The 15,162-nt window shown below is 34.8% G+C and overlaps 1 protein-coding gene across 35 annotated transcripts in view; it reads right to left on the bottom strand.

The window, feature by feature from the left end:
* Positions 1-15,162, bottom strand: part of RAPGEF2 (Rap guanine nucleotide exchange factor 2) — a 257,227-nt gene that overhangs the window by 26,809 nt on the left and 215,256 nt on the right. For all 35 annotated transcript variants that reach the window (XM_024246099.3, XM_024246100.3, XM_063723706.1 and 32 more), the window contains 8 exons: positions 10,837-10,973; positions 9,697-9,855; positions 3,325-3,477; positions 2,858-3,022; positions 1,822-1,929; positions 1,528-1,731; positions 1,319-1,427; positions 659-905 (listed from right to left, as the gene is read on the bottom strand). In XM_024246099.3, the coding sequence (XP_024101867.1) occupies positions 659-905; positions 1,319-1,427; positions 1,528-1,731; positions 1,822-1,929; positions 2,858-3,022; positions 3,325-3,477; positions 9,697-9,855; positions 10,837-10,973 (1,282 nt within the window). The remainder of the gene's footprint in view (positions 1-658; positions 906-1,318; positions 1,428-1,527; positions 1,732-1,821; positions 1,930-2,857; positions 3,023-3,324; positions 3,478-9,696; positions 9,856-10,836; positions 10,974-15,162) is intronic.

The raw sequence follows: 15,162 nt of genomic DNA, 5'->3' as shown, positions 1-15,162 counted from the left end.
AAAATACGGTAGAAAAAGCAACTCTAAATCATGATGGAGGAGACAGGAGGCAAACACACACTTTTAAAAAGTTCAAACCTGCGGCTGGGCGCAGTGGCTCACACCTGTAATCCCAGCACTTTGGGAGGCCGAGGCGGGTGGATAACGAGGTCAGGAGTTCAAGACCAGCCTGGCCAAGATGGTGAAACCCTGTCTCTACTAAAAATACAAAAATTAGCCGGGCGCGGTGGCAGGCACCTGTAATCCCAGCTACTCGGGAGACTGAAGCAAGAGTATCACTTGAATCTGGGCGGCAGAGGTTGCAGTGAGCCGAGATCGTGCCACCGCACTCCAGCCTGGGCAATAAGAGTGAGACTCTTTCTTTAAATAAATAAATAAATAAATAAAAATTAAAAAATAAAATAAAAAGTCCAAACCCCCAAAAAATAGTTCAAATGAGGAAATGCTAAACTATCTTTAAAGAAGATTGGGAATAGCCAAAAAAGTGGCAAAAACGAGATTAAAACAAATTTGATTGTTTAATACTGCTTCCAAAATAGCTCAGTCACAAAAACCTAGAACAGTTTTCAGACTCATGCAAACGTTAATTACATCACTACCTTTGCATATCATTTTAACAAAATAAAATAATGCACAGAAAACGTATGCAGATGCTTACTTGTATGGTTTCTGTGGCAAGATACTGATCCGAGTCTTGTCGAGTATCTTTTTCAGCTTGTTCCTTCCTCCAACAGTGTTGGCTTTACTTTTTTTGTTCACTTTTTCAAGTCCTATCACCTGTTCTACATCTACAGCAAGATCTGGAATGGAGTAGCGACTGGCCTTTTTGATGTCACCAATTTTAGGAAGGTGGGGGGCACCATTTCTTTTCTCTTCTGACAATCTTGTTAGAAGTTCTTTAAATACTAAAATAAATGAAAACAGAAACACCACATAATGGCAATTATAAGATATCTGAACAATTCTAAAGCAATTGTGGAACTTGGAAATATATGAGAAGTATAGACTTCAGTTATCAAAACTGCAAACCTGCAGAAAAACAATACCACACAATAAACGAATCATGCCAAATCTGCTTGGTATGTTACTCTATCGAAACAAGTTTAAAAAGAGTAGTATACTCTTTATGGGTATTTTAGTATTTATCAATAAAAGATTTCAGTTATCAATAAAGACAGATTAAAAATATTTTTTATGGTTAAGTCAGTAGCTTTTTATTTAGATCTAATCTATGCTTTTACCATATATGCTTTCTTATGATGTTTGGAATATTAAAAAGGCCAAAAGGAGAAAAATGAAAAGTATGCAAAATACTTACCAAATAAATTGGTTTTCACAGTGATAGATAAATGTGTGTTATTTCTAAGAATTTCCATGGCTTTTGACAGCTGAATGTTTTCAAAGTTTTGGCCATTTACTTCTAATATCTAAAAATGAAATTATAAAATGTATCAAAATTGACTGCAAAAAAAAAACAAAACCAGACACCAAAATTCACCCTTAAATCTGAGTTTAGAAATAGCATACCTGATCCCCCCGTTTCAAGCCTGCTTCAGTTGCTTTGCTACCTGAATCTACACTGTCAACAAAGATTCCAAATCCCTTCTCAGAGCCTCCAAGTAAGATAAAAGGCAAAGGAGCTTCTCGGGATGGTTTTGTTAACGTCATCAATCTTCTTTTTGCTTTAGCAGCACATGCGATGTTCAACAGCCTTAGGTGTCCACCCATTTTCTGTAAGAGTTCAGAAACAGTAGTGTCAACTCAAAAACAGGCTGAATAAAATGAACTTTAAGCTGATCTTTAAAAAAACACAAATATTACCTCTCTTTCCAGATTGTTTTCAAATTCTTCTAAAAATCGAGTCATTGCAGGATCTCCTTCAAAGTCATTGAAGTGATTATTTACCCACAATAATACTACCCGTGTAACCTGAAAAGTCAATTATTTTCAATAAGTTTCCTTTTTAGTGCCAAAAATGTGATTAAAGTCATTCCAGAAAAGATATCCAACTTTCAAACAATTTACCTAATAATAATAAACAGGAAAATAAATTAACAATAATAAAATCTTCAATGAGGATGCCCTTCTGAAAATGAGTATTTTTACTTTGAATATAGACTTCATGTTGCTTTGCCAGGAAAGGTTCTGAGTCTGTGAGGGTATTTAACTTAAAACTTGTCTAACTTTCAAAATGCATTTGAAACAGATCAAAATAAAAGCAAAGGTGTAATAAAACAAAAATCAGCTAATACGAAAGACAGAAACTAGAAAGTCAAGGTAGAAGAACAGACTGGACAAAGAGAATCAACACTATTAAGCCTAGAAAGCTCTGTAAGGGTGCAGAATATAAAAGAAAGGAGATAAGACAATGTAGTTTATCATCCAATCTGGCCTTAGAGCTCTCAAGAGCTCTAGATGGTCTCCTTAGAATTATAATCCTGGGGCCTACAGAGAGTGATGACTGTCATGAAATGCTGCTCTGGTGCCAATTTAAAAATTGTAACTTTTATCTGGTGTACACTTACTACCAAACTAGAAAATGTAGATTCCTATGGAATCCAGATGTTTTATTATGTTTTAACCCACTCCCAACAGAACTTAAAAAATGTTTAAACATTTGGTGGCCAATTTATTGGCTTCTGTGTTTAAAGAAGGCTGAACTAATATTTTGTTCATATTTCTAAGGCTGAACTAATATTTTGTATCACCTTTTTGTTTTTTTTGTTTTTGCTTAAGAAGTACATTCTCCTATTTCATTACATTAATCTGGACATAATTGCTGTGACAAATATATACATTAAAGTATCTTTAGGTTTACATTTCATATTTAAAAGCCAAAATAGAATATATTTCCAACCTTATCCCTGAGGCTCGGGTCATTAAACCACTCCAATAACTTTTTGCCCACTTCCATTGGGCTAGAAAGAAAAGTCCTATAGGTCAACAGAAAGTCTTCTATGAATGTTGGATCTACTACTGAATGCTCTTCCACCAAATGCATTGTTAACCTTTCTGAGGTACCCTGTAACAAAGAAAAGGTTTAATTACTATAGATAGATAGACAGATAGATAGATAGATAGATGGATGTATATGACATTTATATGGTACTGGGATTTCAAACATTCAACACAAAATGAATTGGGTAGTAACACAGTTAAGAATTAATGAAACTGCTATTCATCAGGAGATCATACATAAAGATTTTGCACAACTGATAACCTTTAAGAGATAGGCTTAAAAATGAAAAAAATCCTAAATTGCCACAACCAGTACTACCAAAAAAATTCCTTTCCTTGGGAAGGAGGAGTGGTCCTGTGTCCTACCTTGATGACAATGTGCCCCTTTCTTGTTCCAGTTCGATCAAGTTCTCGGTGTTCTTTCACCATAACAATCTCTCCTTCCTCTTCAACTTTTTGCATGTTCTTTTCTACTTGGTTGAGAATACGGCAGTAATCTTGCTGGGCTATGCAGACAAACTGGAATAAAACATAAGTCACATGTTAATGATAAAGTGCTTGCAAAAGACCTAGCAGTACTAATAATTTAGTGTTTTAATTATTTAAAACTGACATTTTTCCCTGTCTTTCCCATACTTTCTAAATTAATGCTGTAACGAACCTTAATCAGACTTCTCTACTTTTAATGTATGTCTTCCTTGGTCAAGAAAAGTTTCATTTTTAGAATACTTATATGTATTTTACATTCAAAATCCTAACAATTTTAAAAATCAAAAGACAAAATTAGAAGATAGCTTTTTCATGCTTCTTTCACAATTAAAAAACACTGCAGTGGGGGGAGTGGAATTGTAGGAGAATAGATGTAAAAACTTAGTTATCATTTAGTGAATTAAAAGAATTTGAAAAAGCAACAATTTTTGAATAAGAATGATTTTAATGAAAGATACAGACACTCAAAGATACATATGGAGTAGATATATTAATTTGCTAATTATATTGATGAAACACCATTTTAGAAAGCTTGTTCAAAGAAGGTCAAAACACAAACCACATATATGTTATAGCTCAAAACATTATCCTTATAACTGGTATTAAGGGTAATCCTTGCTGTTAAAGAAAAAGTTAAAAATCTGCATATGAAGTCATTACTCTCCCTGACCCCAAATATAAAAAATTTCAGAGCTTAGGGCAAACCACTTAAGAAATTACATTTCTTAGAAGTTTTAAAGAAAGTTAAGAATGAATGATAGAAATCACTTATTATAGAAATTAACTAGAGGTCAGTGAGGAGACAAGAGATCATTTGGAAATGGAAAGAAGCATGGTATTTCTTTTTTTCCTTAATGTGAAGAAGATGAAAAATGAGGTGGTTAAATTATATTGTGAATAAGATAAAATATGATGCAACCACCTGAAATCATGATTTCATAGGGCATTTAGAGCTCTGATAATACATTATTCTTTTTATATTGCTCATATTAATGTTTTACGATAATCATAATGACAACACCATCATCATCACCACCATCACCATCACACTGTGGCAGCCTTATGGAACTTTTTCAATTCATCCCCCTAATGAAACCATGAGGAAGGTGCTATTATCCCCATTGCACAGATGAGTAAACAGCCCGATGCCTCATAACTACATGCTGGCCATTTTAAAATAAATGATACATGCGCATCAAAATCTTGGAGGGAAATAAACTGTTAATATTATTTCTGAGCAATGCAAATTATGAGCAACTTTCGTTTTAGTATCTTTCTATATTTTTCATGCTTTCTGCATAATCAATAGATTTTAAGTAGAAGCAGCAGTTCATAAGAGGAACAGCATATTGCAGTATCATGTTTCTCCCAGAGTTGGCTAATCTCACTAGTTTTTCTAATAAGCATTTTGAAGCAAAAAGTTACAAATCAAAAGATATAGGCTTTTTTTGTACTAGTAATTATGCATACTTTAATTATATTAAAAATACCTTTAGAGCTCTGATATTACATTTTTAAAAATATTGCTCATAGTATCAGACTAATTTTATAAATAAACTGTTACCATTATTTCTAAGCAATGTCCTTAACACTGACCACAGGTGTGTAATGTTTCAAAATACATGATCCTTAGTTTCTTATCTAAAAAATATTTTATTTCTTTGTACACAGCAGCAAAATTATTCCCAAATACATGTAAGAGATTTAGAATAGTTTTATTCCCATTCTAGGGAACACCCAATTCTAGGTGTTCTTTCTTGTGCTCAGTTTGAGAGAACATAATTAAATACTCATTTTCTCATTTATCTTCTAAAAAAGAAATACATCCCTGAATTCAACTGAATAAGTAGATATAAGGGAAAAATGCTTTATGAAGAGAAATGTACTAAAATTAATCTTGACTACAGACTTTTTTAAATTAGAATACATTTGATTTGAAATTCTTAGTGTCTAGACAGACATTTTGGCATTTATTCTATAGCAAGCTGAAACACCATCCAAAAAGGAAAAAAAAAAAAATCCCAAACTGAATTTCTAATATGGTCATATAGAACTGGTACCTTAAAAGGAATACATTTTACTTGAAAATATTTATCTTTTTTAAAATAAGCAACTTATTTTTGCTATAACAAATTTATAGATCTAATATGAAATCCACAGGTAACATTTAATTTTAACTAATATGATGAAGTCAGTTGAAAATCTTTGAGTTTTTTTTTTTTTTTTTTGAGAGAATCTCACTCTATCACCCAGGCTGGAGTGCGGTGGCGCGATCTCAGCTCACTGCAACCTCCACCTCCTGGGTTCAAGTGATTCTCCTGCCTCAGCCTCCCAAGTAGCTGGGATTATACAGGTGCGCACCACCATGCCCAGGTAATTTTTTTGTATTTTTAGTACAGACGGGATTTCACCAGGCTGGTCTCGAACTCCTGACCTCATGATCCGCCTGCTTTGGCCTCCCAAAGTGCTGGGATTACAGGCATGAGCCACCGTACCTGTTCAGAAAATCTCTGAATTGCTTTACTGAGGTTTCAGGTTTCTGTAAATCTCATGGGTTTCAGATTTCTGTAAGCCCATGAAAGTACTATATGATCTCAGTATCCTGGTATGAAATAAAAATTCAAGTAAGAATTCACTTATAAAAGTCAATGACAGTTTATATTATAGGATTATTTTCCTTTGGGCATGACATTATAATTTGTATTTAAGTAAAACATTACAGATGATGAAGGAAATAAAATTAAAATTCAATCCACATATAGTGTAATCAATTTTCAATTTATCCACAGCAAACTGTATTCTCATTCAAAACTGTTTCTTACATTCTAAGTGCTATGAGAGCCTATGATTCCAGGAAGAGGTGAGTCTAACATAGATTTGCTTTAACAGGTTAGATCTATTTAAATTGGCACTTTGCAGTCTGTGAGGGAAATTCATACCTAATTGTTCACATAGGTATCCAAGTGTTCATTCCCCACTTGAAGGGTAGAGGGCAGGGCTAAGCAATGTCTGGGTGTCAATGACAGGCCTAAGACACAGGCAGTGGAGAAGAAAAAAAGGGAAAAGAATAAAGGGAGTAAGAGGGTAAAAGAGGAAATAAAGAAAGGGCAACAAGAGAAGGGAAAAAGAAAAGAAAGAGGTACATGTGGGTAATGGAAAACCATTACCAATTGCCTGGTACCATAGGGTGTGTATATCAAGCTCTGAACTTTGTCCTTTCACACCAGACAGGGAGTAAGAATAGACACTGAAGTGGGAGAACTGGAAGAGAATATAAAGAAGGGACCCAGAGCAAAACAAGGGCTTGACCATATCATGGGATCCAAACAAATAAATCTTAAATTTAATCCATTCATCATTGTGTTCTTAGGCTTAACATGAGCTCAACCATCTTACTACAGAAACCAATATTCATTTTGGAACTCCCTGAAATATAAGACAATGATGGCAAAGCCTATGCAAAGTTGTTTTTTCTTGGTAAAGATAGCATCATTTTTGTTCATTTCACTCAATAACTTGCTTCCCTACAATATGGTCAGTAAAATGACAGAAACTCATGGAGGCTATTTTATGCATGAATAAAAATATGGTTCTCACTGTTTCCTTTACTTCTCCCAACAAGGAGATGAGCTAACATTTGTATTTTCTGACAGATAAATAACATTTTAATAGAAATACCTTAAAATGGTATCCCAAGCAAGTACTTACATTAAAATGCCAAAATTCATTCTCCATCCCTGTTTAAGGAATTCCTTAGGGATAAAATGCTAGGCCTAAGCAGATGAGTCAATGGAAGTACAAGAATGAAATCCCTGATTTAACGTATTCCTTTTACAGTGGTGTGGAGTGTAGCAGAAAGGAAGATAGGGACTTTCTTTAGCAGGTACCTCACCCTTGACCCTCTTCATAATTAACTTCATACTAGGAGCTATAGGAGTCTATATATCTTAATCAGAGTTTTCTTTTGAATTGGACTCTTCCCTGTTGACTATCTGGGTTTCCCACTAATCCCTCACTTTGTAAATAAATTAGATTCTCTTCCCTAACATAACCCCTACTTCCTCTTCCTTTTCCAGAACTCCCAGATAAATAATGTTACCTGGTGCATTTGACATGACTTAAGCACTCTGTAATATTCAGTCATATAACATTTCAATCAATTATCCTGAAACATTTCTATGCTACATATCATTTCAGTCTCATACTTACAAAATTTCTAACAAAAGGGTTTGGCTAATTAAGGGGTATTAATGCAATGGCTGAATTCTCAAAAAAAACCAAACTTTTACTTGCTCGTTAAGGACACACACTCTAACTCAAACACTATTGTAATACCACTATGTAGAAGGGGTCAGGGAAGAACTGAGAAAACAGGAGACAGGAAAAGGCTTTAACAATTTGCTAGCTTGCTTTGACTCAGTTTAGTTTAGTTTTTTTTTTTTTAAGAGTACAATTACAGAGCTGAAACAGCATATATAATTCCCTTTAAATGCCCATTCCCACTAAATAAAGACTTCAATATTTACCATTTGTTTTCCTCTATTATACCATGTAACTGAGAATTAACCATTTTGTTTCCCTCTCTTATATCATTTTGTTTTCCTCTATTATACAAAATAATTGGGAAGTAAATATATTTAGAATGCGTTTCTGGCATTACATATTTAAAACACTGAATTCATAGCCTTATATTTTTTCTCCTCTATGGTGCTCATGGACGGAATTAGCTGGTGGAATTATTTAGATTCTATAGATAATTTTATGTGTAGGCATGGTCATTTTTCTTTTTAGTAAGTAAAATGCTTAAAATGAATATTTAAATGAGTGATACCATTTTACATTGACCGGACACTGTAAAAATTCAATTATGTTATTTTAAAATAAACTATATTCAGATGTTTTTCAAACTGCAGACTAATAAATACAAATGACAATTAGTTTAAGTCACATCATTTGGTTGTTTACATTTAATTTTGTTTCAGAGACAAATTCTTTTAGAAGACGTCATAAATTATAAACACCTAATAATATCAAAAGTATCTTAAATGTATTTCTCTGTAATATAGTGGTTGCCAGTTAAATCAATCTAGTTTCATATTTGGCCTTAGTATTTTCTCTAGTCAATTATTAGATGCTTTTAAATAATGAATATTAATAAAATATCAATACTGATACTATTTCTCTTTTGATATCAAGTATTTTCTTTTTATTAGCTATTATTTAACTAGCAAGTCATTCTACTGATTCACACTATGATTAATTTCCATGACTCTTCTAAAATCAATTTCTTACATGTATTTAAATAAAAACACTGCATAACTATTTCATATCACTTTTATTAATGTGCATTTCACTTCCATATTTTGATGAGATTATTAATTACTGATGGCAATTTAAAAATACCATCCTTACATAACACTTTTTTTTTAGTCGAACACATAGTTATGTGCAGTTCAAGTAAAATGGAGATTAATTTTTACTTTTCTGGGTGTTATAAGACTAAAAGTAACAGTTCCACATTAAAATCTTATTGGTGCCAGGCATGGTGGCTCACGCCTGTAATCCCAGCACTTTGGGAGGCTGAGGTGGGGGGATCACTTGAGGTCAGGAGTTTGAGACCAGCCTGGCCAACACGGCAAGACCTCGTCTCTGCTAAAAATACAAAAAGGCCAGGTGCAGTGGCTCACACCTGTAATCCCAGCACTTTGGGAGGCTGAGGCAGGTGGATCACGAGGTCAGGAGTTCGAGACCAGCATGGCCAATATGGTGAAACCCCATCTCTACTACAAATACAAAAATTAGGTGGGCGTGGTGGTGCACGCCTGTAGTCCCAACTGCTCGGGAGACTGAGGCAGGAGAATCGCTTGAACTCAGGAGGTGGAGGGTGCAGTTAGCTGAGATCACGCCACTGCACTCCAGCCTGGGAGACAGAGACTCTGTCTCAAAAAAAAAAAAAAAGCCCCCCCAAAAAACCCGAAAATTAGGTGGGTGTGGTGGCGAGTGCCTGTAATCCCAGCTACTTGGGAGGCTGAGACAGGGGAATCACCAGAACTCAGGAGGCAGATGTTGCAGTGAGCCGAGATCGTGCCGCTGCACTCCAGCCTAGGTGACAGAACAATACTCTATCTCAAAAAAAAAAAACAACTTTATTTGTAAGATATTTATATAGGGAGAAAAATCTCATCACAATGGCATATAAGTGTTCTTTATTAAGAATAAAATATATATTTTTAATGATATATTTTATACCTGGCAGTCATCCACCTTTGTTCTCATCACTCCTTTCATGTATTCTTTGTCCATGGTAGGAGAGACACCAAAACTATTTCCCATACACAGTATTTCTGCTTTTCCATCTGGATAAGTCACTTCCACAGATCCATTGAGAATCACTGACCAGGAGTCCAGCTAATCCAAAAAAATGAAGACAAAGCAGAAAGTAACATCATGATCATACAGCTGTAAGTGCTAGTATGGTCCCTAAAAATGAATTAGCAGATCTTCCATTTTGGAGATAAAACAAGTAACTCAAGTTTACTGTTTAACAAGTTCACAGAATAAGGAATAAAACACAGTCACATATCTACATATTTCCATATGCCTAGCACAGAATGTATATCATAATGCCCTTTTAATTTGACTTTGGATATTCTTCTCTAAAATGACACAAGGAAAAAAATTTCTCTGTCCCCCCAAAGCTCATGTAGACAAAATGATCATCACTGCCTCAATGAGAATATCATTTTGTCTGACAAAAGGCATTAAATTTATGAGTATTTAAGATGCAAAAACTGAAAAGTTAATATATCAAAAACTTTCTATTTGCACATGAAATTCTGTAAATAATGGGAAATATAATGAATTTGGAATATAGTGACTCATACAGTTTGGCTCTGTGTCCCCATCCAAATCTCATCTTGAGTTATACTCCCATAATTCCCATGTGTTTGTGGAAAGGACCCGGTGGCAGATAATTTAAATCATGAGGGTGGTTTCCCCTACACTGTTCTCATGGTAGTGAATAAGTCTCACGAGATCTGATGGTTTTATCAGGGGTTTCAGCTTTTGTATCTTCCTCATTTTTCCTCTTGCCGCTGCCATGTAAGAAGTGCCTTTCACCTCCTGCCATGATTCTGAGGCCTCCCGAGCCACGTGGAACTGTAAGTTCAATTAAACCTCTTTTTCTTCCCAGTCTCAGGTATTTCTTTATCAGCAGTGTGAAAATGGACTAATACAGTGACATAACAGGTGTACCATAATTCTTGAATTATTCAAACTTACTGTTGTTGGGTATTAAAAAGGAAAAAGTAAGAATTGGGGTTTTGTTCAATTGCTGTATTGAGATATCTTTAAGAAGAAACTTTTTAAGTGGTAGGAATAGTTACTCACCTCTTCACCATCATTTAACACTATGGTCCCTGCTCTTTCCACCACTGCGAACACCATCACAGCACAGAGTTCTCGCCTCACTGACATTGTCATATTGGCAAAAGCAGGCAACTGGTGCATAAATTCCAAGAGTTGTTCTGAAAAGCCAAAGACATACTTTGTAAAAACTACAACTTTTATTAAAAACAAGTGTTCAAAAAGAATGTTTTAGGGTCCTTTCTTTCTAAATGCCCTACAATTTTGCTTATTGAAAAATACATCTCAAGTGTCTTTAGCACCAGCTGAATTTCTTGCAGGTACACAAAGAATTCTGTCACTGTGGAAATGATGACTCTTACTTGTTGAATTAGAGGCAGCAGTTTACATTGTAACTCCAGTTCTAACACCACTAAAGACATTACTAAACTTCAAATGGGAAACTTCTATTGTAAATGAGATATAAGGCTTATTATTATAAGAGTGAAAATGAAAGGTAGCTCTGAGAATTCTCCAACAAGTCAGTTGGTTCATTCCTGTGCCTTTTGGGCAGGTGAATGCCTAAAATAGTCAGCAGAAATAACTATATTTAACTCAAACATTCTAAGGAATATTTTCCATGGATCAAATCCATAAAAAAGATCAATTAAAAAATTAACATGATATGATAAATGAAAATGAAAACTGATATACCATTTTTTAGCCCACAAGTTGGCAAAAAAGGAAGTTTGATTGCTCTTCCTTCCTATGGGAATGCTGTGGAGAAACAGCTTACACCTTGGTAGGGTTCTAGCTGTTGATGTCACAGTCTCTTCAAGTACTGGGTTTTCTATTTTTAAAAATCCTGTGTTTTCTTATCATTCAGTAGCTTTACTAATTACACACTAAGTTCTTTCCTTACTCCTCACTATGGCTCTGTGAAGTGCGTTTTCTTTTTCATTTCATAGGGAGGAAACCAAGGCTCAGCATCAGCATCATATAATTAAGAGATGGCAAGACCAGGCGCAGGGGCTCATGCCTGTAATCCTAACATTTTGGAAGGCCGAGGCAGGAGGACTGCTTGAGGCCAGGAGTTTAAGATCAGCCTGAGCAATGTGGCAAGACCCTATCTCTACAAAATATTTAAAAAATTAGCCATGTGTGGTGGTGCGTGCCTATAGTCCCAGCTACTCAGGAGGCTGAGGTGGGAGGATTGCTTGAGCCCAACAGTTTGAGGTTATAAAAATGAACTGTGATTGTGACAATGCACTCCATAATGGGTGAAAGAGTGAGACTCTGTCTCTTAAAAAAAAAAAACTGTGGCAGTGACATGATTCAAGACCATCTGCTTCCAAAGGTCATGCTGGACTTTAAAGGGAGTGGTAAAGAGAACAGGGTGTACATCAGACATTTAAATGCTTACTAGTTGTATTACTTTGGGCAAGTTGATTAATTTCCCTAAGTCATAGTTTTCTCACTTCAAAAGAAAAATACAATATCTGCTTTACTAGATAGCTGTGAGAATAAAATGCAATAAAGATGATAAAAGTCCTTGGCACAGAGTAAATACTCAATAAATGAGAACTGCTATTATTGTCATTATTATAATAGTCATGACATCATTCAAACTTTTGGCTAAATATTATACTAGATGTTTCTTGTACATAATCAAACATTACCTATGTACATTCCATTTATCTGTTAAGATTTAGTGACAAATTTTATGTTCTTGGATACAGTTTATTAACTGCTAAAACAAAGCACAACAGAAAGATATATTCTGTGAATATATTTTCCCAGATAAAACATTTCTGGAAGGACAGACTGAGTGGTTTTCTCTAGCCCAGTTGGGCAATGGCATGTTCTGATTGGACTCTAAGTCATCCCTCCTACATAAGACTTTTCATTACACAGGGGGGCTCTGGCAATAAGGAAAATGATAATGACAGGTGTACCCAAAGATTCTGTCCAATAGGACAGTGTTGTGCAACCTCAGATTTATGTGTCAGGAAATCACTTTACTTTTGCTACCAGTATTTTTTAAAAAATAAGTTAAACTATCAAAGCACATCAGTTATAGAAAGAATACGTTCTGTTTCATGAAACTTTTATTTCTGGAATGAGTAGGAGTGTCTGTGCTGTACCATAAAATGTATTTATTTCTGGAGAAGCAGTAAAGCAATTATGAATACCATTGCAAGAGATGACCCACATCTATCATATATGGGAGGCAGGAATCATTGTTTTACCAATGCATTGACCTTTTGATTTGAATTATAAAGGCAAATGAACAAGTCATGGTCCTCTGAAGCACATCCCAGTTAATTCTGCAGTTTCTAGCCTCTGTTTTCTTTAGCCATCATCCCTCACCCCTCACCATAAACTATGACACTATTACCCATAGACCATGCATTTTACTTTTTTCCACCCCTTATAGTTGCTAAATTTCTTTGGACAAGCAAAGATTCGTAGATTTAAGAAAAATGTGGGCCAGAAATTATCAGAAATGTTTTGAATTTAGTATTTGTTTAGACAATAATAGAAGTCAAATAATTACCACATACATGATCAGAGAATAAAAAGTGGGAAGAAAATACAAAGTACTTTCACAAGTATTTGTTGTAATAATTTTAAAGTGCTTTGTGTAGACATATTGCTTGCTTTTTGGCAGACTCTTAGTCTATTAGTGGGTCATGAGTTTAACTTGTGATATACTAGTGGCTAGCATTTAAAAAAAAAACCACAGGATAGAAGATATCTGTGCATCATATATTGTAAGAATAAAGGAGACAGAAAGATCACATAGTAGATGTACATAATTATCCAGGCTCAGCTGAAAAACCAGAAATACATAAATGCTAAACCAGATGGCATTTAAGACTTTTTAAGATTTCAAGGATTCAATAATGGTATCACTGGTTTTTAGATAATTTCTATGCTATATTATACTAGATGATTGGAACAATTTTTTAAAATAAAGAACTATTTTATAACCAATCATATATATATATATGGCAGCAGTCTCCAACCTTTTTGGCACCAGGGGCAGGTTTCATGAAAGATAATTTTTCCACTCTCGGTGGGTGCGGGGGGATAGTTTTGGGATGAAACTGTTCTGCCTCAGATCATCAAGCATTAGAGTCTCATAAGGAGTGCACAACTTAGAACCCTTGCATACGCAGTTCACAGTAGGGTTTGCACTCTTATGAAACTAATGCTGCCACTGATCTGACAGGAGGTGGAGCTCAGGTGGTAATGCTCCCTCACCTTTTGCTCACCTCCTGCTGTGCGGCCTAGTTCCTAGCAGTTCAGGGACCAGTACCAGTCTGTGGCCCAGGAGTGGAGACTCCTGCTACAGGGGCCTCAAAACTCTGACAATGCCACAGGTATCATACAGACTTAAAAGGGCTTAGGATAGCCAAGAATTCAGAGCCTGGGATGGATACTAGGAAAATCCTCAGGACAAAGGAAAAGAAGCCATGGATGGGAGAAACAGGACAATTTTCTTTTGTATTTCTTAGAACAATCTATAGAATTATACACTTACCTATTAGAATGATACACTATTATGACCTATCTAATGTTTATGGAAAAATATTAAGCTTTAAAAACATTTTATTTACAATGTACCATTAAAAAAACCCCAAATAATTAACTTATAGATACCAGAAGCCGAAGCCAATTCAGAAAATTAGCTTATCCTGGTTTGCTTGATACAATTTTATATAAGAAATGTTTTATTAATTTTTTTTAAAAACCCGGGGTTTGTTAAAAGAGATCAAAGTAGTCTTCTACTTTACTGTGTCAAACTCTCAAAACCAAAAAAATTTTTTTACAACTATTCAATGATGGAGTACCTACTAGGTTATGAGTTCCAGGGTAAAAATTAATATGATAAAGTCCCTTCCTTTAAAGTACTGAAACAAAACTATACCCAAGAAATCTATCAGAACCCAAAGGGAATTTTTTTCATCCTGCAGCTCGCAAAAATACGTTCAAATATTAGCAATTTCATTTGATTCACCTTAAACACTCATGCATACACTCACGTGCATGCACGTGGACATAATCTCTCCCTTTTTTGAAGGGGAAGAGGAAGTTGGGTAGGAAAAGAGTCATCTAAAGAAAACATCAATCATACAGATGTTTGTTTTTTATATAAAGGGTGTCTATTTTAACTAAATCCTGGAGGATGAGTTGCATTTAACAAGAGCTAAACAGTTCTCACACATATTTTATTTTCAGGGAAACAGAATACAAAATCTTTCAAGGTCTTACATAGAACAAACAACACCCTTTAGGACTTATTTAATGTTAGTGATTTATTGCTTTAAATAAATGTATATTTGATAGCTGCAAGCATAACTGTCA

Source organism: Pongo abelii, chromosome 3 (genome assembly GCF_028885655.2).
Source record: "Pongo abelii isolate AG06213 chromosome 3, NHGRI_mPonAbe1-v2.0_pri, whole genome shotgun sequence".
NCBI lineage: Eukaryota > Metazoa > Chordata > Mammalia > Primates > Hominidae > Pongo > Pongo abelii.
This window is presented reverse-complemented; position numbering and strand designations above follow the sequence as displayed.